Source organism: Carassius carassius, chromosome 28 (genome assembly GCF_963082965.1).
Source record: "Carassius carassius chromosome 28, fCarCar2.1, whole genome shotgun sequence".
Lineage (NCBI taxonomy): Eukaryota > Metazoa > Chordata > Actinopteri > Cypriniformes > Cyprinidae > Carassius > Carassius carassius.
The window spans coordinates 11991327-12018789 of NC_081782.1; the positions used below are offsets into that span (position 1 = coordinate 11991327).

Here is a 27463-nt window from a genome sequence, read left to right on the forward strand (position 1 = left end):
TATATATATTTATATATAATATCAACTTGTCTCTTCTTTAAAAAAAAAAAGGTAAATAATGCAAACGAATAAAAAATGAAATAAATAAATTATGGTGAGTTCTTTGCACTAAAAGTAAATAGGGAAATTTTTTGAAGGATTTAAAATTATTAGTGTGAAACATAATTTCATAAAAGCAGACACTGAAAGAAAATTGGTGGTGAAACAATTTTAATTTAGAAATTGCTCGTAAATTTGACATAATTACAAAGAAATGGCAATTAACTCATTGAACTAAAAGTGAAAATTTGAAATGTTCTTGTAAAACAAAATATTTTATTTACAATTTAAAAACCATCATATTTGATTGTAAAGCTGTTTAAATCATTTTTAAGCAACACATTGTAATTCACAAAGTTATAAAATATAGCTTCATACAGACAAGGTTAGTAAGTGATTTTTCACATTAAAATCATCTTAACACATATTGTTTACATCTTGTGGCTTTAATCTGGAAACAGTGAGTAATTTTGACATTTACAAGATTTATTTTTAACATTTTGATTTGCTGCATTTATTTCAGATTATTCTTTTTTCAAAAACAGTTTTTAAGGTGATCAGCATTATGTCAATATGTGTTGTACTGTAGATTGAACTTAATTTGTATTGAAACCAGAATATTTTTTTAAGAAACATCTTTGAGGAGCACAAATCAGGGATGGAGGTTTCCAGTCTACTTTTCCATAGATAGACAGTGGCTGCAGTCCTCCCGACAAACCTGCTCTGTTCTCTCTCACCCTCAGTTGCTTTCTCTGTCCCTCTCTATCATCATCTGCCTATCTGCTTTTGAGCAGAACCACACCAAACATCCTGCTCACTGCTACTACAGAGTCAAAAGTTCACTTCCCCCAGCTCAACTTTACTCCTTTGTAACCGCTCCATTAACAGAAGCACTTTCGTTTGCTTCAGATAGCTGGAGCGAACAAAAACACAACCAAACATCTCACCTGCCCCCTGACCCTGACTCACACACCTCTACGTTCCCAGAGCCGTCAGAGCAGTACTGAACGCAGAGCCACTTAATTTCATTTTTTTCTTTTCTCTATGCTTTTGGAACCGAAGTGGAAAACCTCTTTTTTTCTCTTGTTTTGTCTGTCGGAGAGCAGGAAAGAGAGAGCGATAGATTTTCGATGAGAGCGAGCTAATGAATGGTGGAGAAGGGGAGTGTGAGATTTATTTTCCCACCACCGAAATCCACTTCAAACGGGCTGTCACATCTCCTCAGCCCGTATTAATATGTCTGCGGTCAAAGTTTTAACTGTTATGATAGCTGTAATATTGTTCTATGCCTCGAGTTAGAAGATTTGTATTCCGTTTACGCTCTGAGTTTCGTTTGGATACAAACAAACCTCTGTGCCCAGACTGTTTTCATGTGTTTTGCAAAATTAAGTTGAGAGGAATTTCTGGATCTCGGCTGTCCACTTAAGAGTGTTGGGAAATTTCAGCATCTGTCTCGCCCCAAACAAGCTGGTTTCATGCGTGTGGTTTAATAGGACATGTATACAAAACCTCACTGGGAGTCTAATCCTGCCTCTCGGCAAAAAGGTCAGCTAAACTTTCTACAGGCCCGCCCAGAACAAATGGGTCAATCAACTTCAGAAACTATGCTTCCCTCCTTACCAACTCGGCCAAGTGTTTATCACTGCGGCGAATTATTGATAAACACACAACATTTCTTATACAGCATAACGTTAACAGTAATCGGACTTGCTGTCTGGCATTTCTTTTAGTGCATGTGTGAGTTTCCAACTGTGCTGTAGAATTTCAAGTACCTTCAAGTGTACAGAAAAAAAAAACATGCTGACTTTTATCAAGAAATCATTTTTAATTTACAAATTTGCCTTTTATGGTAATTATGTCATTTCCCATTTCATTTTGTAACTACAGTATTTTCTATAATGTAAAAATAGGAGACAGTTGCATAGTCTATTCACAAAAAAAAAAAATTATAATAATTTCAGAAAAAAGGACATTTTTAGCATTGTGAAATAACCACAGGTTTAAAAACAATAAGATCCCTTCAGAAAGTGTGCTTGGATTTTTATGTACAATACACAGAGAGCAATTACGTGTGTGTTTTTGTATTAAACTATTGCTAAAGCATTGTGTAACCCATGATAGGCTCAGTCCTGAGGTAAGCACCAATGTCTTTTTGCTTTGATTAAGAGAGTTCAATCTGACCAAAAAATAACACAGAAAAGAAAAGAAACACTTTGAATAGCTGACATGCTACAGAGTAAAGCCCAGGTAATTTGTCCCAAATTACATGTTCAATATTCACTAAGCTCTAATAAAGCTTTAAGATTCACTAGTTCTTTCACAGTGCATTCGTGGTTTAAGTTTTCACATTCACCAGCTGAGGTTGTAATTGTAACTAGTGGTTAACAAAAAATTTTGTGAGAGGAAAGGACAAAATGTCAACATGGTCTTTGGAATAAAAGCAGCGGGTGCCGTATCTCATCAGAACATTTACTGTAAAACATTTTTTTAGAGGCAAAGCAGATGAGCTGTAAGACTACAAAAAAGGAAGCAGCCCTAACAGGCTACTGTGTTTTATGTTTACTTGAAATATGGAGAACTGATTGTTGTAAGTGCAGCTTATGGTACATAAGAGCGGTAGCTGGAGGATTAGGGTGTACGTTCAGATCACAGGGCCTGGTCAACTGGCATAAAATCTAACATCAGTGGGACAGACAAGCGCGGATAGTCTTCGAAAATGTGAGATTTCACAGGGCTTACCCTGAGTGGACCAGCTGCTGCTATCTGCGCTCACAGTATCAGTGAGAGAGAGCCCTGTTCCTCATGTTCAGATGGTTGTCACATTAGCGGCTCTACGTGTGTGCGTGAGGCACCGTGGGGTTAAAGCCGTCACATTAGCCTAAAATTAACTGCACTGTAATAGGGGTGAGTAGGCCCTCTCAAACATTTCACATGAGGAAAGGTCTTGAAGGTGTTGCCGAATCAATCACTTGCGAAGCGTCACTGTTTGGTTTATATACACAAAAGTGCCTTCGCTGGAACTGTTATACAACTAGTCATGCAGAGAGTCTTTCAAAGGGGTCGACTGTGATGCAACTGAAGCATATGGACTCTGCTGTAAATATTACTGCATTTTCAAAGGCACCACCCATGCTTAGTCTGTCGCACCAGATGGACCAAAACACGTGGACATGGATTGTTATATCATGATCGGAATATGCACAAAGATATTCCAGTTGTGAGATCACAGGGCAGTACTTGCTACTTTTTCAATAAGCTGAAGGCACTTGGCGTTGGAGGAAAGGAAAGGGAACAAAGACACTAAATAGCTCAAGACCATACACCTGAAGGTGGTGAAAAAAAATTAAATGTTACTCTCTATGAACTCTCATTCCATGCTGAAGGGGATAACTACATCAATGCAGAGAGAAGCTTAGATCACTTTACCTAAGTCCTGGAACAAACACTCTCTTCAGTTAGTTGCTCCCTTTAGTATGGAAAAAACTGGGCCATTCACAAAGCTGGAAAATCAGATACAGGTGATCCAGAACTCCGAAAAATAGTCTATAAAAAGTCCTCCAATTACTATAAAATCCCAAAGATTTGGCTTTTTTTTCTTTCGTCCAGATTTGCTGCTCCATTCTGGACAGAAGCCCTGAATATTGTTCATATGTGCTTTTTCATTCTATATACACCAATAATACTTAATACACAGGTTTAGGGTACGATTGCAACTCTCTTCTGTAACATTTGACATTTTCTCTTTGGCTTTTCCAACATACAAAAAAAAAAGAAAAGAAAAAAAAAGAAAATTAACATAAAAGAAAAATAAATAAAAACAATCTCTTTTTGGTTTTCAATTGGTTGTTTGGCTCGGTGATTGAACAAAAAAGAAGTTGTTTTTATATAAATACTGCATTGTCTGAGTGTCCAATGGTCAAAACAGATTATAAATAAAGCAGTTTCCTCCTTGTAGGAAAGTAAATTTAAGAAAAATGCACATACTGCAAAATCTGCAAAGAAAGGCACGTTCAGAATTTAACAGTTTGTGTGCATTTTTATGGCCAGCACTTTCTGGCATTCCACTCTTTGAGGTGCAGGTTTAAATGAAGATGAGGTGAGAGTTGAATACTGTGAATGGCATACAGTGATGTCTCTTTGGAAAGTATAGTTAGTGGTTCCCCCCTCTAGCTAGGAGAGTAGCGGTCAATGGTGCGGGAGTCTGCCGAGAGCTGCTGCGAAGTGGGTGGCAGTGGCTGGTTCAGGATGTCTATCTTGTTGTGGGTGAGGCCGAGGTGTTCTACAGCCAGCTTTGACAGTGGGTAGAGGCTCTCCATGGCTTTGGCGTCAGCCAGCAGGTGCTGAGAGGCTGTGAGAAGGTCTGAGGTTTTCTCCTGCTTCAGACCCAGATGCTCAGCTGTGTACTTGCTCAGAGGATAAATCCCCTCAGAGAAGTCTATCTTCAGCTTGCCGTCAGGAGTAAGTCCTCCACCAGCTGTTCCGCTGCTGTGCATCTTCATGTGACTGATAAGGTTGCGCTGCTGAGCAAACTTGCCCCCGCACACCTGGCACTCGTAGGGTTTCTCTCCAGAGTGGATGCGCATGTGTTCTGTCAGACGGTACTGGCGAGTAAAGCGCATGCCGCAGGCATCACAGGCAAAGGGTTTTAGGCCCAAATGGCTGCGCATGTGGCGTGTCATAGTACCACGCTGGGTAAACTTCTTGCCACAGATGCTACAGGGATATGGGCGTGTCAGCCAGTGGGTTTTCTCATGTTGCCTTAGGGTGGCAGGATCTTTATAAGACTTGTCACATGATGAACAGCGATAGGGTCGAATGATCTCCCCGAGACCAATGGAATGGAGATTTTGCGTCGATTTGCTATCTAGGAAAGGACTGTGGAGGCCTCTAGAGCTATTCAAGCTTGTAGGACCATGGACATTGGTGGGTTTGTTGCTGTTGTCCAGCTCGCTCCCATTGTTTAGCTCCTCCTCAGTATGGGTTTCCACATGGGCATTGAGCTGCTCTGAGCTGGGGAAGCCTTTGTCGCAGGGGATGCACACGTACAAGTTATCTCCGAAACTCTCTGGCTCGTACGGCATGTGATATCTTCCACCCGGAACAGGGGGAGACGGGCGACCCTCACTGCTCCCTGTCTCTTCGCTGCCAGTCCCATTCTCATCCTCTCCATCATCGCAGGTCCCTCTGTCATAACCCCGCTCATTCATGTTCAGCTTTTCCTCGCTGTTCTTATGGTGATTCATGTGCTGGTGTCTCTCTTTATCCTGCTCACCCATTCCTCCACTCCCATCCTCTTCGTCTTCCTCATCTTCATCCTCTGGGTTAGAAGGCTCATTCTTCACCCACCGATAGATGTTGGACCCATCTCGGACTTGTTCTCTGGAGTCCTCCATGGGTTCTGGGCTAGGAGCGCAGGGGTAAGGTTCTTGGCCCTGAGGACGGTGCAGATGGGGAAGATGGGGTGCAAGAGGATGGTTGGGTAGGGGGAAGGGGTGTGGGGTGAGAGACCCCACATGATGGGCTGTCTCCATTTTTCTGGAGCCATCGTTGGGACTGAGCAGGGGACTAGTGCTTTGATCTAGCTCCCCCTCTGGCTCCTCTTCTGGGTGAAGTGAGGAGATCAAATGGGGGTGACCAGAGGGAAGCTGGGACTGGGAACATGGACTTTTCTTGGACAGGTCAAGGCCAAAGACGGACGAGCAGTTCCTGTCATTAGGGGGCATGCGCAGGCCTGACTGGGGTGACAGGGATGCTTTTCCTGGTGGGTAAGGTGGTGGACCCTGGGTGGTAACTGGTGCATAAATTTCGCCGACGTGGGGGGCAAGTGGGAGGGGGGGCAGGTCCTCTAATGGCGTAGGTCGAGGGGTGCTAACTAATCCTCCAGGGTGGCAGGAGTGGATGACAGGGGTAGATATTCGAAACCGTCCTACCCCCACACCACTGGAGCCTATCTTGTAAGGTAAAAACCCAGGAGTAGGACGTAAATGGTACTTCCCATTTCTCTTCAGCTTCTTCTTGCATAGAGTCACCAGATCCAGCAGCTGCAGATAACTTGCTGCCGCCAGCACTGCTCCTATATTTGGCTCAGTTGGAGAGGTGGGGTCACCTTCACTTAAGCGTCCTGTGTAGATATAGTCAAGAATGACTCGAAACACACCTGGACTGACCATCTCATGGTCCAGATTGATAAGGTTGTCATGAACGACAAGAGATTTAAGGTAGAGGCTACTGGCTGCCAGGATGTTCTTGTGAGCACGAAACAGTGCATTCTGCACGACAATGATAACATCACACAAGAAGCCTTTGGTTCGTTGTGTGTTCAACTGCAAGAGGAGGTGCCTAGCATGACTTGGAACTTCCATGGCATCCAGCATCGACTTCAGACCAATACCTGAAACAGAAGAGAAATGGAAAAATTAAGTAGAAGCCAGAAAATTGTTGCAGACAAACATACACTACCACATTTAAAGGCCTATTGTAAACTAGCTGAATTTTGCATACTTATTTGAGTACTGTGGAATAAAAGGCCATTTTTTTAAATAGCTGTCTTTTGAAATATAACACACGTTACTGACACATATGTTTGTGTTGGACTGTCTTGTAAAACTTGACTGGCAGCACTTGAAGATATAAAAAGGAGCACTTAAGCTTGTGTGCATTTTCTTGATCCTGAATATAGCTCTTCATTTACTCTTTGATATTTTTGTGGACTTTAAAGTAGGGGATTGAGAGCAAACAATTCGGCTTTTCCTTTAATGCAACAGGCATCAGAAGGACTCCATATAAGTGAGCTATAGCTGACCGGGTGAGACTGTGATGGTTTTGTCATTATCAAGATACAAACCCACATGTTTAAAACTTACAGTGAAGTGCAGTTAACAAAAAAAAAAAGACAAGAGGAAAAATGCCAGTATAAACATGTTTTCATATTGCTGTCTTCCTGATAAAGAATTCCAGAGGTGGTGTGTGGAGTTTTAAACAAAGTCAGACTGAAGGTTTTGCAAGTGTGATGAACAGCAGGCATAAACCAGTGGGGACAAAAAAAATGCAGCCAATTCATGACAGGACACTCTGCTGTATAGAAGTGTGAGTTACAAATGAAACCGTTTTAAAAAGATCACTTGTCAAAGGATGCCTACAAATTACTAAATAAACATTCAACCAACAATGCCAAGTTTAAATTTTAAGTTGAATGCAATGGTTCCTGTCATGCAAACATAATAAACATTACACATTTACCAGAAAATATTGTTTAAACCCTGCTACATGAGGATGGTCTGTATATGAGATAAAACGGATAGTTAGGGTCCCACAGGGGATGGTTTCACTGATGGGAAACAAGAAGCTAAATAAATACAGTCATCCCAACATCAGTTCCTCCTCTCATTGTTTATTTCATTGTATAAAATAATCCTCTTAGATGAATAGTGTAGTTTGTAGCCATAAGCTTCCATTTAATTAGCCCTTAAATTCAACAATGCAAGTCTTTTCTTTAAAACAAACCACAGCTCCTAACATGAAAACTACTTAACCACGCAGTTGCCAGAAAAGGTTGGTTTTACACAGTGTGTGAATTATTCAATGACTTTCAGCCGTTCAACTTTTAAAAAAAATTTCTGGCAGTCATTTTCTAGTTATATTGGTCTGGTTCTGGTTAGATTTGTCCGCTGGAATTTAAGACATTAAAACAAAATGCAAAAATTTTCTTGAGTGTGTGTAAAACTTCAATAAAGTTTTAATATATGGTAGTAGCCTACTATTGTTTTTTTTTTGTTTGTTTTTTTGTTTTTTTTTTATTGTCCAAATATACTATCTTAACTGGAAGCGGTCAGATTATTGCAATGGTAACCCCATCAGACTAACCATAACAGCTGGAATGTAGACAAAAGTCTAAATGCAAATAAATAAAATTCATTAAGTACCCAAGTTATAATATGGTTGGTCAGATTTCCCCAACCCTTCATAATGCATATCCTGATTAAACACACAAAAAATGAGATTCTGATCCCTATATTCCTCTTCATTAAAATGAAAACATTAAAATGTGATGTAGATTTAAAAAAAAATATTCTACATCTTTACTATAAAGAGGCAGCTACGCAATACAGAAGCATGAAGATGCGCGTGTCATTCTGGCTTCTCCACTAGGAGAACTAGTTTGTGAAGCAGAGAAACCATACATGGACAGGACTATAAAAAAATTATAAATTATAAATCAATTAGACCCATCTGTGTACATTTTGAGTCAAAACTATTAATTTAGCCCGGTGCTTTTACACATTTGTCTAAAAAAGAAAAAACAAAAACACAGATCCAGGAGACGCCTGAAATAAGAAGTGATTGTTTTAAACAGTTTTTGAACATTTCCTTTTTGTGGAACTATTGCCGGCAGCTGGTCATTTCTGGCCTGCAGTGCACCTGTAGCCTTTCCCATTCATGTCAGCCTGAACACTCTTGAGTTACAGGTTATTCAATACAATTTTCCTAATTCATAAATCATGTGTTCCTTTTTTTTTCTCCAAACCCCGTCATTTATAGATTTTTTTAACCATTATATAATTGTATCACTTGTAATTATATAAAGGATATTCACTAACGCACAGAATCAAACAGATGACATGTTATTAATTGCCTGTTGCAGGCAAAGTTACCTTAACAATGGAGCATCTCAACCAAGCAAACACCACCCGCAACATTTCCTCTCAGTGCGCATCTCTCTTCAGAGTCTGTGTTAACAAAAGCACCTAAGTTGTGTAACTCTTATCGCCCCCACTCCTGCAAGCGGACACGTCTCATCACTGACAGGTGTATTTTAAGTCGAAGAGCCATTTTTGGCATCTGGACTTTGCATTAGTGAGAGTTTGAGAAAGCAGAACAAAACTGTATGAGCGCAAGATTTATAGCGATTCGTGCCGAACTGTCCTAACTGTGCTGGTTTCAAGAAGCGCAAACATGACAGAAAAGAAGGAAAATGTAAACAATATAAACGGAACGGAATGGAAAGTAATGACTTTGGTTCAGCCTTCACCTGAACGTTTTTATAAGCAAAGGAAAAGAAAGAAAATCTCCTCTAATTAGTAAGACAACAACAAATTTTGTCAGAATGCAGGGAAAAAATCACTCCTTTATTCCTGTCAGACGTTCAGCGTGTTAAGATTTAAAGGAAGTGATGAAAGACGTAAATCATGTTCTAAAATGACTGTTTGAACTTCACGCGTAAACACTTACATCCTCTCAAGCCTGTCACCCTGTGGATTTACATTACGCGTCTTTAATGCGCACTTAATGCATCACGGAAATTTCAGCTCATTTACATGCCCCAATCATTTACCTTAATTACTTAAATAGCCTCTAATCAAACATAAACGTTAAGGAGTTTTAATTAAACGTTTAAAAAACACTGAAAGTCACATTATTAGATCTAAAAAAAATTACTGAATAAATACAGTTAATAGGGAGAACGCATTTGAATAAAACGATAAAAGCTATCAGTGCTCAAAAATGTCAATTGTGTGTAGCGCATGCGACAGCTTGGTCTGTTTGCTATATTTGGTATTGTACACGACTGCATTAAAGACAGTGCATGGGTCATATTTTAGGTGCTTTGGTATTCATTAGCCCTGTGTTTTGTCTCTGTTGTCATTTTGCTGCTTTAGGGGTGAGGCAGGGGTCTGCTCGTGTTCTTAAGACTTCCTCTCTCTCTCTCCGCCCTCGGTCTGTCATCTTTTTACCGCAAAAGCGTCCTCCCTTTGAGATTTATCCCTTTAGGCTGAGTCTAATGTACCTTTAAGGAATAAACAGTCAATCAGTCACAAAGTATGTCTTTTAAATTTCCTGAACTGGCGTGTTAGACTCTGTAAACAGTGCATACACGAGAGATAGGCCATCTAAATATTTTGTTTGTTTTATTTTTTGAAGATAAGGAATGACACAAAAAAGGGGAAAACACATATAGCCAAATGTTATTTCATGTAAGCTATAATTTAATAATGTTGGCCCAATAATTTAATTGCAGAATAAAGCTGTCATTCAGTCACTGTGCGTGAAATAAACCTAAAATAAAATGTTTTGAATTAGTTTTTAAATTGGTGTCATTTAAAGGGCTTTAAAACTGTTCCCTATAACTTAGTTTTCAAGTTTTACTATATCCTAAGACATGATCGTTTTGTGGATGAAAAGGAAAACCTGCGCAAAACCTCTTGGCACCAAGAAACGTGCGTTTGTCTTTGATCGTGCCTGTTTAAGTGGTTTAAAGTCAAACGGCAAAACACCTGAGGTTTATCGACCATTTCTGCATATAATTTGAAGGTAGCCTAAGAGTTTGGAAAGGAGCGTATCATGCGCTACAGCTTCCTCTTCCACAGCTCGTCTTATTGCGCTCATATTCTCTCGCTCGCTCCCTCAGCACACGCAGATCTGGATATTCATTCATAAATACCACTGGGAGGACAGCTCCCATTCCCTATATGTGGCCTCTATGGTCAGAGATGAGATGGAAATATTCTAGCCACATATCACATCATCTTATATCTGTTTTATGTTCTGTAACAATCTCTTGGATAGAATGTAGTCGAGAAAGATACAGCTGATAATCACAGATATAATCCAATTCTCAGAGTGTCGCTTTGAGCATGATACACTTTTAATTAAAATTCTAAATTAAAGTGAAAAAGAAAAAGAACTGCGAGGCCTGTTATAACCAATAAATATGATGCCATAAAATTGCATTATAATTTTACATTTTATGGTCTTTGCAAATGTTTGTTGGACGCTTTATAAAGCATAAACTGTGTAATTATCTCAGTCCATTAAATCATTTATGAATAAAATACATTATTTAGAGCTCGTTTTGTGCATGTGTGGAAATGTTTAGTTTCAAACAGAGTATCCTCTAAAATAGGCTACTAAGTGACCCCGACCATCTCAAACCCTCTAAACATGCTGAATTTAAATTGTTCATACAACAGACTTGATTTGCATGCAAGACACCACATATCTGTCTTTAAAATCTAATTCTCTTTAAAGTCAAATCAGTCGCATGTGAAACACCATGGATTCTCAATTAAGGCTGAGAGCCGTCACTGAGATGTCCACACTGCCATACGAAATCAAAGACCCACCAGATCACATACTGCAACACTTTTGGACTCATAACGCGATTATAAACTTTACCATTTATAATAAAGCCCCTTGTTCACAGACGATAGATAAAAAAGCTTTACAGTTTCTGAATATATATATATATATATATATATATATATATATATATATATATATATATATTAAATCTTCAGCATATAAGTAGCCTGTTTGCATTTTGCTGTTTGCAAATAATCTTTTATATAGCATATAATACTAAAATGTGCAAAAAAGAGAAAGGCAAACAATCGGGTCTTAATTTGTATAACTTTTACATCCATCAGCAAATGATCCGAGAATTTAAAAACGATCATAATCCTCTGATTATTATTATGTCTATGTAAATGAATAAAGCGTTGATAAAGAGGCTATACAATGTTAAGAGCACTGAACGTTACCTGGATGCCCGATCTCTTCTGCCATCCGATCGAAGTCTCCCTTAATGATCATCTCAACAGTCTTTTGGAGTCATTTCTGACGTTTCAACTTTGAACTGCCAGCCTCCCAAAAGCATGCCAGTTTTCCGAGCACGGCTGCCAACTCTTTTTTATTATTAATTGCAATGAATGCTCACCCTCCCTCTTGGTCTCTCTCTCCCCCCACCCTCTATCTCTCTCTCTCTCTCTCTCGCTCACTCACTCACTCCTCCAATAAAAATACGTGCGTACTCCTGCATCAGTTTTTTTCTTTTTTTCGTATGTTTTGTAATTTCCTTGGCTATTTTCGTATGGGTGTAATAACGCGACTGGAGATGATAATGGGCTTCTGGGCTGCGTGAGTGTTTTAGCGCCTCGTGTGATGTCAGTCTACAATAAAACTAAAAGGTAAAATCGAGGGCAGGAACTTACTGTGACCCCAACTTGAACTTCTCAACACATCGACGCTTTGTCTTAAAGAGACAGGCGGTTTTTTGTATATCACAACATGGTGTGGGTGAAAGAGTAGCTGTTTTTATGAGTGCTGACTGTTTTAATACAGATGACGGTGACCATATATTCTGTATAGAGTTCGTAAAATAAATATTGAGTCTGCACACCTGTCTGTACCTGTGAATGTTTAAACACAAATACTGATTACCTTTTACATAAAACTCGTCTCGATTAAATCTGTTTTAAAAAGTATAACCATAGTACTACCATGTTTTTAATATGGTAGTCTACCATGGTTCTATAACGGTATTCTCGGAAGAACTTTAAAGTATATGAAAATAACATAGGATATATCTCAGTACCTTAGTATTTTTTAATTGATAAATAATGCTATAATATCAAATAATTAGTTGCAAACGTAGCATTAAAGGTTTGCATAAAATTATTATCAAATTGAGAGTATGTTTATTATTTTTAAGCTAATTTAGGGCTGTATCAGTAGCATCAGTATCAGTCTTTAATGACATAATTAGCTTACTTTTACACAGACATTTATTGCTATATTTAGACAGAAGAGGTGCAGAAATTATGCATATATTCTGCTTCACACAACACTGACAGAATGCAGGCTAGTTTCATTTTTGTAAGTTTCAGTTATAGATATCCGTCATTTTCATTTATTAAGTTTGTTTATTCTGAAAATTATGACTCAAGATTATTCTTAATATCAAAAGCAGATATGAATGTCAGTTCACATGTCATGGCCTAGTGACATAGACCCAGTGACCGCAGTTTAATGTTCACTCTTAACAATTAAAGTTTGAATTGGAATCAAAGATAACTTTTTCTCAAGATCTTTAGAAAACCTTGTGTATACTGGTGTTTTAAAAAAAAACACAGAAACCAATACACTGATTTGAAGAACCTATAGCCTAATGTCACATAAATTACTTTTTAATCTGCAAAGAACCATATTCAGTTCAAGAACTAGCCTATACACTATAAAAACGTGTTCTTATAAGGAGTTGCTGAACTATAGAAGAACTTTTATTTTTAAGAGTCGACAGCTGTATACATAGGCGAATTTAAGTAGCCTATGTAATAGAGTTATTCTGGTTGGTGACAAGTTGACAAGTATTTTGTTTTGATTTGTTTGATGTCAAAATTCAGGATGAAAACGTTAAGATTGTTTAGATTCTTAGATGCATGATATGTGGTATTAAAAATCCGATTAAAAAGTACAAGTCAGATATCCGGCTGTCTAGACACGCCTGCAGCACGAGCGCCAGTTATCACAGTCTATCAGGTCATGTTGGCACGCGCTCACTGCGCACACCTGAACGCGCCGCAGGTACAGTAACTCACACGATACATGCATTAACATAGACTCACTTCGGATTCATGTCTGATGCTCCTGCCGATCTTGACTTCCCCTTACGGGATTCCCCCGTCCACAGATCCCCAATCGTCCAAATTCCTCTTTAAATGGTAAACTTTTCCCGGTGTTCCCAGCTTCTTCCGTGTTCTCCCTTGTCCTTTACCCTTCTCCCCTTCTCCCCTTCTCTCTCCCTCTCCTCGCGTTAGAATGGATCAGACACTTGAGAATCTGGATGGACTCTGATTGGCGTTCGTCTCCAGAAGCAGTGCAGGCTGCGCGTGCAGCGACACCTAACGGCGCATATTATAATACCGACGGCAGAGCGCACGACAGCGGGATACATTTAATTAGCTACAAAATTGAAATAGTGGCATAATTTCCGACCTAACACTTTTTTTTTGTTAGATGGGTGTAAAAAATGTAAATGTTTAAAATAAAGTATTCGAAATTATAACACTGGAACGAAGTAGAACTAATATGACATTAAAATGTCCAAGTTGATACTTTAATGTATAATACTTCTCCGCATTCTTTTTAGGTTTTAATGTGTAATTGTGCTAGGAGCTCGTAGGCACAATGAATGAGCAGCATTGTGGAGTGGCGATATTTAATGTAGCTTTTTCCACGCGCATTTTTGTGTTTTGTTTTGTTTTATTTAGCTAGTTATTTTTTCTGTATGTATAATTTGTTTTTGTTACTGGATATTTTGTCTAAAATACTTTCAATAACTTTATTTATTTATCATTTATTGTTTCGTACATTTTCAGGTGTTTTTTTCAAGTAGGCGTACTGTTTTTTTTATTAAGTACTGTTAAGAATTAAATGAGCTGCTAGGTCTCTGATCACTCTTTTTCTTTTGGGACTTGACTGATTTGATTAGTTTATGTTTTAGGAGGCATTCATTCATGCATGCATAATCTTGCTTCCCACAGTTTAACAATCACTGATCACAGAGTAATTGCTATTTTCTAATAAGAATCATGACAACTATACACTGTCGTTCTGACTGACTAGTGGATTTCAACCAGATATTCCCATGGTGTCATATGTTTTGTCATTATTTGTGCTATCACTTTGTGGCGTCTTGTTTGTTGTGGAGTGCTGAGATGAAAGTGGTTTCTCGTTGGGCATTCACCTGCAGACAGGAGCCTTTTCATGTCACAGCCTGCCCCTCGGGCCCTTGAATTACTCTAACAGCTGACTGACATCTGTTTCCCCGTCTCTCTCCTGAAATTACTGCCGTTCAAGATGCTGCTTTTTAATTGTAATGGTCAAAGTCATAGCAGCTCGGCTTTACTGAGGAGAACGTATTGTCTTTCACTTCCAGTTTCTCTTGATGAACTTATGATAACCTCAAAAAATAGGCAAATAGGCAGAGCTAGACAAAGGACAGATCAGGGTGCAAACAGCACCTGGATGTTTTTTAGTTCACTTTTAATGTTGGTATAAAATTCACTGCCCATATGTTGGAGAGAAACAATGGGTATTAGTCGCTCGAAATAGCTCAGTTGTTAAATATAATTGCTTGATTTGACCCTTGTGTCTCACTGACCTTGACTCATGTGACACCAAAGTCATTTGGCTCAGTAATGTTTATTGTTTGTTTACAAGCTCACTTGATTTGCCAAAGTCAGCTCTTTCATTTTCTGAAGGACACATTGGGCCTCATTCATGCAACATGAGCAGAACAAATTTCTAATTGTTCACTAAACTTTTCTTACGTAAATTGTCACATTCAATTCACGTAAGAAAGACTTTATGAATGATTAACATACAAATTTGTTCTACTTGTATTTCATGATTGAGGCCCAGTGTGAGCACAAGCAAAATGTGAATTCTGATTTGGATGTATGTTAAAGTGCATGATTTAGACACAAATTAGCGACAGAGAGGATGTAAATTCGGTCTATTTTCAAGTCCATTTCTCGCTATTAACAAAATAAGTATGATTTTTGCCTCAGTAAACTCCTTATTTGCTGCTTATTAATAGTTAGTAAGGTTGTTGTTAAGTTTAGGCATTAGGGATGTAGAATATGGTCATGCAGAATATGTGCTTTATACGTACTAATAAACAGCAAATATGTTAATATTAGGCAGAGGTGGGTAGTAACGAGTTACATTTACTTCGTTACATTTACTTGAGTAATTATTTGGGGTAACTAATACTTTTCGGAGTATATTTAAAGATGGGTACTTTATACTCTTACTTGAGTAAATTTTTGGGGAAAAATCTGTACTTTTACTTCGTTACTGTGGGCGACGCTCCTCTCCTTACTTTATCTTAATGCAATAAATGTTATAAATGCTTCAGTTTATTCCAAACGCGCCGTCTACTTTTCTCTGGGCAATGAACGTTGCCCATTCGCGAATGATTCATTCTTTTGAGTCAATTCTGTACAAAGGCTTGATCAAACCAATTGGCAAACGAGTGAATTGGTTCATGAATCAGTTTGAATGAGTCGTTCAGTTCCCTGCCGCACGCGCTGAGCGTCTGAAGCGGTTCACTCGGAGTTGAAACGTTTAAGAACAGAAAGAGCATTGAAAACGGGGCTATGGAACTGCACTGAATTGAAAGCAAATCTGCAAAGGCTATTATTTGCTTGCGATGGAGATCCTTATTAGATGAACACCGCGTGTGCTGTCTACTTCAACAGGTAATAACTTGGGCTACATTCGATTACAGTACACGATACCACTGTGACATTAGTTTGTTGTACGTGTGTGGCTTATAACTGAGGGGAGTCAAGTTGAGTGCAGCTTCCAAAAGACAAAAGATAGCCGATTAAGATTGTATTAATTTTAATACAATCACACCGGCGTGAAAACGTTCAGTGAGTCATATCATCAGCGGCTGAATTCAGATTTGTGATCGCTTGCTGGCGCTGAGCCAGAGATAGATGCGTTTATACAGCGCTGCGCATTATAACCAATCACACATGATTCTTTTGAGCTTATTAAAGCATTGGCCAATCAGAAGCGTTCAGATGAGTCATCGCTGAAATGCAGGTGCTTCTTTCACTCGCTCGCTGACTGGAGACAACAAAGTGCAGATGTGTGTGTACGAATCTTTAAGATATTGATTTCACAGTGTTAACAGTTTCAGTGATTTTAATGGGAGTTTCTGAGAGTGTTTGAAATCTAGACTGTCAGTGAAAATGATCTTTAATAATGTAAATGTTATTTGCTCTCTTTCTGAACAATGAAAGATTAGTAGCAATAGTAGCACATTAACTTTCAATGTTAAATTCACATTTAATATAAAGTCAGTCGTATTAAAAATATGTTATGGCATGACACCTATATCTGTTACTTAAGTAAACAGACAGGGTTTTATAATAAATTACATAGAGTAAAGGCTGATGAAATATATACATTTATACACACACACATTACATACATTTTATCTATATATCTAAATAAAAATAGGCTCAGTATATATGACCCAAAGTAACTAGTAACTAACTACTTGAGTAGATTTTTTATCCGATACTCTTTTACTCTTACTCAAGTAACTATTCAAGACTAGTACTTTTACTTGAGTAAATATTTCTAGAAGTACTTTTACTTTTACTTGAGTACAGTTTTTGGGTACTCTACCCACCTCTGATATTAGGCATGCTATTAAGCAATTGGTTAATAGTGAGAATTGGTCCCTGTACTAAAGACTTTATCTCAGCAAGTGAAGACAAACTATAACCTCTATTATGTCCTGATCTGAGTTCCTAATGAGCCAACAACAGATGAATGCCTGGTGTTTACAGTGATTAAGTGAATGAAAGCTATGTTAAAACATTAACCAGGCCTGCCACTGGATCACAGAGCACACTTGCACAACCAACTGACACTTAACAATCAGCCATCACCTCCTAAATAACACACCTACTATTGTTTATTTGTATATGCATGTGTGTATGTCAGAAATTGTGTATGTATGTGTAAAAAGTGTGACAGGAATGTATGCGTAAGAGATGGAAAGTGTGCAAGAGAGCTGAACAAATTTAGTTTTAACAAGTGAGATGTTTATGTGCTGTGTGTTAAACTTTATTGGCCGTGCGCATGAGTGATATTGGTCCGTAAGTGGGTCTCCGAGACTGCATTGCTGTCAAAGTGGAGAATAATCTGAGCAACGCCTGACTTGGGACCGAAGCATCAAGTTTAAGTATGCATAGGGAATGACAAATAGCATTCCACTCAAGTTATAATAACGTTGTTGTTTTCAAGCATAAGGCTTACAGTTAAATTATGGTCCTGCAAAGCCCTAAGGCAACAGTGTCGCAGCATCACTGTGAGATATAACAAATCTCATATTGAATAGATAAATCATAAGATAAAGTCTAAATAAATAAACAAATTATAATATTATAAACCATAACTTAGAAATTACATAAATAATAATAATGTATAATAATAATAATAATAGCAACAATATGAATTAATTATTAATAAACAAACAAAAAATAAAAACTATAAATATATAAATCAATTAAGTAATATATAGGGGAAAAAAACATAAATAATATATGATTATAATAATTGAAAAAATTATACATGAATAATAATATAAATTAATTATAAAATAAAGTAATAACTATAAATAAATAAATAATAAATATAAATATAAATGAATACACTAATCAATAAAAATAATTACTAATGATAGCAAAAAAGTATAAAAATATCATATAATTATAACAATTATGAATACATAAATACATAATAATATAAAATAAATAAATACTATAGAATAATAATCAATAAATCAATAAATTTATAAATAAATAATAATATTATATAATAACATACAATCATAAATACATTCATGAATAAATAAATAGTTATTTTATAATAAAAAAACAAAAATGTATTTTATAAAAGTAATTTTTTCGTTTCTCTGTGGTGGTTTATTTTTTAGGTTTCGCTCAGTTTTAGACCCCTGATTGTCAGAGACCCTGTGCCACTGGCTGTATAACACATCCTTGAGTCAGAATAATGCACCATGGGAACAGCTATTTAGCGGTTGAGCTGTTTGTTGCCTCGCACCCTTGGCCAGACACCCAACCCAAGCGTTCTCTCAATGGCAGCATGATGAGCACTGTTTCTATCTTTGTGGGTACAACCGCTCAATTTACCACATGCAAGATCACCGGGCCCCTATGCCAGACACACCCCTGAGAACCAACATCTCACCAGAAATTGAGCGCTAGGCCCAACATTTACGCACACCCTCTCCTAATTCACTCTAATGAGATGCTGCGAGACAGTTTTAGTGGATAGGCACGCAGAGACAGGTCATTTGCATCCTCTGCCTTTTGTGAGCGTCCTGGCCGACACGCGGATGCATCCTCCTCTCGCAGTGTTGCCGTTTTCAGGAGATGAAAGCTAAATGAGAAGCTGCTGTGATTGATTGGGATAATGTGAGTGTGGGTTTGAACTGGGCATGCTGTGATTCAAAAGCTTGCATTGGAAGGAAAGGCATGTGCACCACTTGCGCAAACCAACCACTCCTTTTAGAGCCTGTGAGGGCCGATGGTGTGACTTCCTCAAAATACCTTCATCGAGCATGTCTCTATTGTTACCAGATGTCATTCTGACTTTCCAGCACACACTTTTGTACAGTGATACACTTTGGAGAATAAAGCCCAAAGTATATTTCCTTTTTGATGCGAACGCTTAGCATATGCGTACAGCACGAACGCACAGCCTTTCAAAGTACGGGCTGCATCCAAAATACTTCATACTTCCTTACTATATGGTAAACAGAACACAGTATGTGAATAAAGTAGTATTTCTAAATTCACAGTATTCATAAAACAGTAGGCAAAAAGTCGCCAGATGACATACTTTCCACCGTTTTACAGAGATTTTGCACATTCATTGGATACTATCCCATGGGACCACAAAAGAGAATTTGTGAATGGTAGTAAAGTGATGCAACTGACACTGATTGGTCACATGACTTTAATACAGACTGTAAGCAAGATCTTCCGATGGAACATCATTCTGAAAAGAAAAAAAAAACCTTCTTTGTGAAATTGTACTGTAACCATCTACTATGTGAGAATAGCTAATTTAGGTCACAGATTAGCTAATGGTATGAGTTTAATCACAGCAAATTATCATTAGTAAAGCATTACAAGCAACTTTACAAGAAAATCACTTAGTTATTTTTTCAAATAAGTAAAGCAAGTTATGTATATTTTGTTTTCCTGTTTATTCTCTGACAGCTCTCCTGTCCACGTGTTGAGAGAAATCGGGACTAAGTGCAGAGATAGAGACACTTCCTTCAGGCTGCGGTTTATTAAATTCCCTTCGGTTGTAAAAGGGCCGTTACAGTTGCCAAAAATATAGGGGTTTTTTTCTTCCTTTTTAAAGGACATTTTTTGAAACTTTGATTAATCACTAAATGCTTAGTTTCGACATGCTTACTTTTGTTACTTAGTGATTTTGTGTGTTTTTTGGCTCTGTCAGTTAACAGTTTACTTCCGGTCACCATTGCAATTCCCTCAGCCTTAATAGGGACTGTCAGAAACAGCATAAGTGAAATGGCAGTGGCAACTGGAAGTAACCTGTTAACTGCTACAGCCAAAGAATGCTAAATAAAATTCACAAAGCAATCACTAAGCAAATAGAGAGGATGGTGGAATGGAGCATGCAATCATTTATCAACATTACAAAAAAAAACATCATTTAAAATGCAAGAAAATACTTGTTTTTGGCATTAAATGAAAATTTATTGTGATAAACCTCATACCATTACTTAATCTATTGCATACTACGCTAGAAAGTTTCATCCTTGTGCAGTATCTGCACTTTCTATCTTTCTTTACAGTCTAATAAAATGTCTTTGTACTTGTCTCAACTAGAGTTGAGTGTATCACTTAATTCCTTCTAGGGATGGGACGATAACCGGTTTTATTGATAACCGTGATAAAATGTGCTGAAGGTTAGTAATATCGTTTAAAAATGAATTATCATTAAAACCGTGTTTGATTATCGCGGTTTTAATAACTCAATATTAAATCATGTCCAGCCAGCAACAGTCTGACGCAAGCGTAGCGCACAATGTTTTTTTTGTTTTTTTTCGAGAAGGAATGGCGAAAGTCAGTGACTTTTCTATGCTTTTCTATGCTTCTACACTTTTCATTGTAAGGAAGGAAATGCCACAGAATTTAATCTTTCTTTAAATTAAGTGCATAGAGTTGCTTGTTTTATTAGTTGTTTGTTGATTATTAAATATAAAACTTGCTGAAATGTTTTCAGTGTGAGCATCAACTATTTTTGAACACTTTCATCTCGTTTCAACAAAACCGTGATAATATTGATAATCGTGATAATTTTAGTCATTATAATCGTGATATTAAATTTTCATACTGTCCCATCCCTAATTCCTTCAGACACGTGCTTGTTCACATGGCATATATTGTTGTTGCCATTTTCAGTAGTTTGTTGTTGTTCCATCTCATCAGTTTAATTTGCATTTTTTATGCAAAGGTAAGCTGCTTTCTTTTCTTTTTTATTTCTTTTTTTATTAATTGCAACACTTCCGATTGATTAGCTGCTAAAGGTAAATAACTAGAAGAATAACAGTAAAATGCAGTAAACGGTAAAGCTATTTCCGGTAAAGCTACAAACCAGTGTGTTTATGACTATAATAATGGACTAACACGTCAGTTTGGAATATCAATCATCATCAACTGTTTGTGAATGACAAAAGAAGCCTTCAAGTTACAAATAACCCCGTCTGCGCTTATGTTAAAAATGAGGGAATGCTTTAGGCTTAACCCGACTCGATGGTCTGTGACTCACTGTGCCACCCTGGCCTGAGGGTTGCAAGCAACATGTTGGCACCAGCGGTCCCTGGTCGTCTCTGTGTTTGAGCAAATTATCCATCTGTGGACCACATGGCTGACTGCTCAGTGGTCTCTGCTCTCTAAACTCTCCTCATTAGCCCCTCAGAGCCACTCCACACACACACACACACACACACACACAGGGGAAGAGCGGCCTTTTGTTTTCTGTGGCCTACGCACACCCTATGCCGAACCTCCTCCTTTTCTCTCCTCTCTTCTAACTAAATCTCTTTTCCGGCTTGATTCTCGCTGAAAACCATATGGCATGTGACATCATGGGGGCAGGAAGCCGAGCTAAAGGGAAGGATAGAGCAGAGGAGAGAGATTGGCCTGCCAGGCGGTGATGTCAGCAGACAGGCATGCAGGGAGGCCCGGTGGGGGTGAAGAGGAGGGAGAGCAGGTTGGAAGTGCTTTTGGGTTTTTTATATATATATATATATATATATTTTACTCCCACCTGGATAATCAAGGGAAGAATGGAGGGGGGTGGGCTTGTGGACTTTGTGTGAACCGTTTTCCTTTTGGGACATGTCCCTGTGCTGTAATAGAGAATGTCTGCCCTCATTTACCAGTCACATTTTCACATTGTCCAATCTAATATGTGCAAAATATACTCTGAGGTACAATCAGTCTTGCACAGCAACTAGGGCACATATCATGTCTAATCAAAAAGGCATTTTATATATAAAGCCATTCCTAATGCTACACTCATAAATGGGACGAATTTACCTCCATTATATTTTTGGCATCCTGTTGGAGAGACCCATATAGGATACAAGGTAGTTGTCTTTATTTTGACCATAGCTGCTTTTCTTCAAAGCAGCCACCCTTCCTAAGATATAAAGGCAGCTATATATTTTACATTGAATCATTTAGCAGACGCATTTAAAACCAACAAAAGAGCAATACTATGTTAGTGCTGTAACAAGTCTCGATTATCCTAACACAGTAGATGAAGCAAGTTTTTTTTTTTTTTTTTTTTTAAATAAGTACATAGAATAGAAAAAAAAGATGAAAGCTAGTGTTAGGGTCCTTTTTTTAATAAATGAAAGAATCAGTCAAAAGAATAGTAAAAGTGGAGAGAACGCCAGTGTTAGAAGACCATTTTTAAAAAAGTCAAAAGATTAGAAAAAAGAATAGAGAACGCTTGTGTTAGAGGGTCAATTTTCTCAAATAAAAAGAAAACAATTAGAACAGAAAAAGAATAGAGAATGCGAGTGTTAGAGGGTCATTAAAAATAAAATAAAAAACAGGTAGATAAAATAGAAAGTGCTACTGTTAGAGGGTAAAGTGTAGATGGAAGAAATGTGTTTTTGGACAGACAGACAGATTGGACTGGATGGATTGATTGATTGATTCTATGATTTTTCTGTGGTCCCAGGACTCCCCAGGTATATTTAGGACTGATTTTAAAGTACTTTTACTCGTTTATAAATCACTCAATGACCTAGGACTGGAATACATTGCAGATATGCTCAATGAGTATAAACCTAAAAGAGCACTCAGATCATAAGGATCGAGTCAGTTAGAAATACCAAGTGTTCACTCAAATCAAGGGGAGTCCGCTTTTAGCTTCCATGAGATCAGATGTGCTAAAACACTAGCCACATTTAAATCTAGCCTCAAAACTTTTCTATTTAGCTGTGCATTTAGTGAATGAGTACTATGCGACGGCCGAACCGACTGCGCTGTATTTTATGTATAATCATTTACTATTTTTTTAAATTCATTTTAAATAAATTTAAATCATTATACATGTTTTTCAATTCCTTGTTTTATTGTTGTGATTGGTTTTTTTATGATTATATTACTTTCTTTTATGTGAAGCACTTTGAATTACCATTGTGTATGATATGTGCTATATACATAAACTTGCCTTGTCTATGCTGAGCACTTGTTGGCTGCTTTTCCTATATATTTACTACAAATAATAATTTCAATGTTAGTTTAGCAAAGACATTTGTGCATAGGCGCAACTGACATTTATTTACACAAATATTAAGCATAAGCCTCGAGATGAAAAGCTTCACGAGGAACATAAATTCAGTCAGGTGCGTCCAAACGTTTGACTAGTACTGTATTTAATTTCATCCTGTATAGCAGCTTTGATTTGTGTGGTACAGTAATGCACCGAGACCTTGGGCAGTGGTTCAGGCCTGGTATCTGGGATATGCATTAACCGTGAGTGTAATGCACTGTGGCCAACTCTTTTCACTGAGTTGCCTTAATGAGACAAAAGTGCACATTCTACAGCTGTTTGCATTGAACCATGAGATTTTCCATGTTTATATGCAATGATCGACAGAATCTTGGATCTCCTCTCTTCCTCCTCAGTGGACCCCAGGTCCATTTCCGCTAGCCTATTCCCTCGCACTCCCTCACGCCTCACCTCAACGCATCCAACTTCTCCACGTCTATCTCATCTCATCAAAAGAGTCATGATCTGCGCACCAGGCATTTTGTCTGTCCGACTCCCTCCCCTGTTCGCTCGCTGGGTGAACTCCACTGCTTTGTTGGGAGGTCCTGGTCTCCATACCACCCCCGTTCCAGCCAGTTCTCTATCAGCACAAACGCACACACTACCCCTCTCCTCTGATTAATGGCAGAGCTGGGGCGGGTGCCAGGCCAACTCCTCACAAACCCAAGTGAAGTGAGAGAGAGGAAGGCGAGGCAGGGCTGCCGCAGCTGTGGTTTTGGAGCCCGTCTCTCAGCCCCTGCTCTGCCCGCTCTCTCCATCTCCTCACTGGCTCCTTCGGGGACACACGCCTTGGCCAGGCCCCAGGAACCAGGGAGTCAGGACCAGGGTAAGGGGAGAGGAAGGGGGAACAAGACAGCAGAGACAAGAGACAGAGAGAGATCAAGGGAGAGCAAGTGTACAGAAAATGACAGGATGTTTGATCTTACTGAGGAATTTCAAGAGGTTACCGTAGAGATGACTAGATGTGGCAAGAAAAGGGTGCCTAATAAGAAACAACAGAAGAAAACAGTGTTAAAGTAGCACTTCTCTTATTTCCGATCAGATTCGCTAGCAGGAAGCTGCTCTTACATTTCTGTTTATTTTGAAAATTGTATTGTTTTACCTTGTCCTGTCACAGATGAGAAAGTTGATTTTCGTTGGCAAAACTCTGGCTGAATTTGGAATAGTATAGCCTGCGCTAGACTGCTATAGGTAATTAAAACGTTTATTCTGCAAGGACGCATTAATTATAAGGACATTTATAATGTTACAAAAAATCTATTTCAAATAAATATATTGTTCTTCAGAACTTTCTATTTATTAACAAATCCTGAAAAAAAAAATTTTTTAATCAACAAATATTAAGCAGCACAGCTGTTTTCAACATTGATAATAATATGAAATGTTCCTTGAACAGTAAACCAGCATATTACAATGATTTTTGAAGGATCATGTGACAGACTGAGGTAATAATGCTGAAAATTCATATAAATTCAAGTCATTTGAAATTGTATTTCCTAATATCACTGTTTAACCGTGTTTTCCATCAAATAAATGCATTCCCGGTGAGCATAAAAATCGAGTCAGTTGTAAACAAGTGAAAAATACCTAAAAACACAAAGGGAAGTGTTTCATTATACATTTCATCTTTGGTAACAATGAGGTATTTAAAAGACAAATGAACATTTTTTTGTGAGAAAGAATATCATAAGAATAAACATATCATAAAGCTATGTTTTGCTTCTTATTTGATAGGATTTTGCATTGAATTTGTATTCACACCAGACACCTGCATAATAACATTCAAGAAAGAAGTTTACCTTCACAGTATTTGGATGCCACTATTGTTTTTGCAGTACTGTTTGGTTAGTTACACAGACATGGCATGCAATTATGGTTTAACCCTTTAGACATGAGTGGACAGATCATGATTTCACCGTTTTCTTTGTTTGTTGTTGCTTTTAAACGTTCAGCTAGCAGATGAGTTATCAGAAGCTGTTGCTCCAGTAGATTTGAAGGGTTCTGCGTGTGCTTTCTAAGTGTTTGTCAACGCTCTGTGCCATTTTGCCGTCCCTGTCTGTATGTGCGTCTCTCTTGCGGTGTTTTATGGGCTGTGTGCTGCGGTGCGTTGACCTCGCTCTCACCCCGGTGCCACCCAGCCAGTGCAGGACTCAGGCACCACTGGCCCCTGCCAAAATCCCACAGCGCCACATCTGCTATCCATAAACGCCAGCCACTCTTGCTCTCCATCTCCTTCTCACACCCCTCCATCCCCCTCTCAAACATATTTGCTTACTCTTGTTTTCCCAACTGAGCGGCACTTAAATTATACTCCTGCACAATCTCTGTTTTACATTCAATTTAAACACTCAGTGGTTCTCCTCTTATCTCTTCCTCCCTGCAATCCATCTCTCTCTCTCTCTCTCTCTCTTTTCGTTCGCTCTCTTCTTCCAATGGAAAAATCTTTCACCCATTATGTCTTCAGTGGGATCCAGCTGTGTGTGGTGGCAGTGAACTGGGAACCACAGGACATTCCTGGTCCAAGAGGCCCTAAACCGCCAGCGTTAACTCCTTCAGACTGTGGTCGAATCCAATCACATGCTCATGTGAGCGCTGTCCAATATACCTCACAAACATTTCGCTTTCCATCAGCCGAGACACAATTCAATATTTCCACGTTAATCCCAAGCGTATGTTTATGGTAAGTTGTGGGGACCTAGTGAAGGAAAAGCTTGACGATTGCATTTAACGCATGTTTTGAAAGGAATATTCCGGGGTCAATACAAGTCAAGCACAGTCAACGGCATGTGTGTGTGTGGGGGGGGGGGGGGGGGGGGTTCAAAAGTGAAGACACAAAACATAAACAATCTGCATGTTGACTTTTCTGTGCAAAGTTATATCCAGTTTAACAACTTCGATGGCATGATAACATTAAAACTCTAAAGCGACTTGAGAATATGAGGAAAAGATCTTTACAGCTCAAGTTTAATTAACATTAAGTGCTTTGAAAAAATTATAAAGCGTGACATTACAGCATTTAATGTCCCTTAAAATGTTAGTAAACAGAGCCATTTATTTGTGGATTTAGGTGCAGAAATTGTTGTTAAAATGACAACGCTTCAGTTTTAACAGAATAATTAATATGTCATTTTATGAAATAATAAGCTTCACATTTCTGCATTTTAAATAAAGTCTAAAGTGGGTATTTTTTAATGAAAGTACATGATCTAAATGTGTGGTGGATTTAAATGTAAAATTCCCCATGACAGCATAACAACCCTAAAACAATCTAAAAAAGGATGAGAACATCTTTACAGCTCAAGTTTTAATAGAATTAATACGACTGATTAGTCACATTTTATTTTAAGGTCCAGTTCTCACTATTAACATGCCATTAACTACGACTTTTGCCTCAAACTCCTAATTTGCAGCTTATTAAGTTAGTAAGGTAGTTGTTAAGTTTTGATATTAGGGATGTAGAATATCGTCATGCAGAGTATGTGATTTAGAAGTACTAATAAACAGCCAATAAGCAACTAGTTAAAACTAAAGCAACTGGTTAAAATTAGTGTTAAAATTATAAGATGCACATCTTTGCGTTTATATCAATAGAAGAAAATTGGGCCAATTTTTGTTGGATTTTTTTGTTGTTTAAACAGGATTTGCCATGATAACATAATGAAGACTCTAAAACAACCTTAAAATTGTCAAGTACAAATTTACACATCTAGTTTTAACAGAAGAATAAATATAAGTGATTATAGTAACATTATAGTGTTTAAATCAAAGTTACAGTGGGGGACTAACTATTAAACAGGGCCAACTTTTAGCAGATTTAATGTAGAATCGTCATTTTTTTAAGGTTGGTCGTTTTTTTTTTTTTTGTCATCATGGCAACAAAGATGTAAAACGCTATAGAACTGAACACAAAACAGATTTTGTCACACTTAAATCATGTTGGCACATATTTAATGCGGTTTTAAACATTTTACATCATATACGCTTACATAAGTGCCTCACTGTGATCCAAATTTGTGCTTTTTTTTAATGATGAGGGAAGAGATTAATTTTTTGTGGTAATCAACATTACACCACAAACGCTGTCGATTGAGCTTAACTCGTATTGAACCCGGAATATTCCTTTAAGGACAATCTCTAGCGTGGGAGGATTAGATTTCCTCTCTAGATCATGAACATTTGGCCAGGCATACCACACCCCATTCAGCTTTAA

At 38.0% G+C, this 27463-nt stretch overlaps 1 protein-coding gene across 2 annotated transcripts; it reads right to left on the reverse strand.

Annotated features, from left to right (window-relative positions):
• Window positions 1–466: 466 nt before the first annotated feature.
• Window positions 467–13610, reverse strand: hic1 (hypermethylated in cancer 1). 2 transcript variants are annotated; one of them, XM_059514315.1, is made up of 2 exons: window positions 13440–13610; window positions 467–6430 (listed from the first exon to the last, which is right to left on the reverse strand). In XM_059514315.1, the coding sequence occupies exon 2, from the start codon at window positions 6411–6413 to the stop codon at window positions 4206–4208; it is 2208 nt and encodes a 735-aa protein (XP_059370298.1). In that variant the 5' UTR covers window positions 6414–6430; window positions 13440–13610; the 3' UTR covers window positions 467–4205. The 2 variants fall into 2 exon arrangements, with proteins under 2 accessions (XP_059370298.1, XP_059370297.1); XM_059514314.1 differs by lacking the exon at window positions 13440–13610 and adding an exon at window positions 11577–12063.
• Between the last annotated feature and the right edge of the window lie 13853 nt (window positions 13611–27463).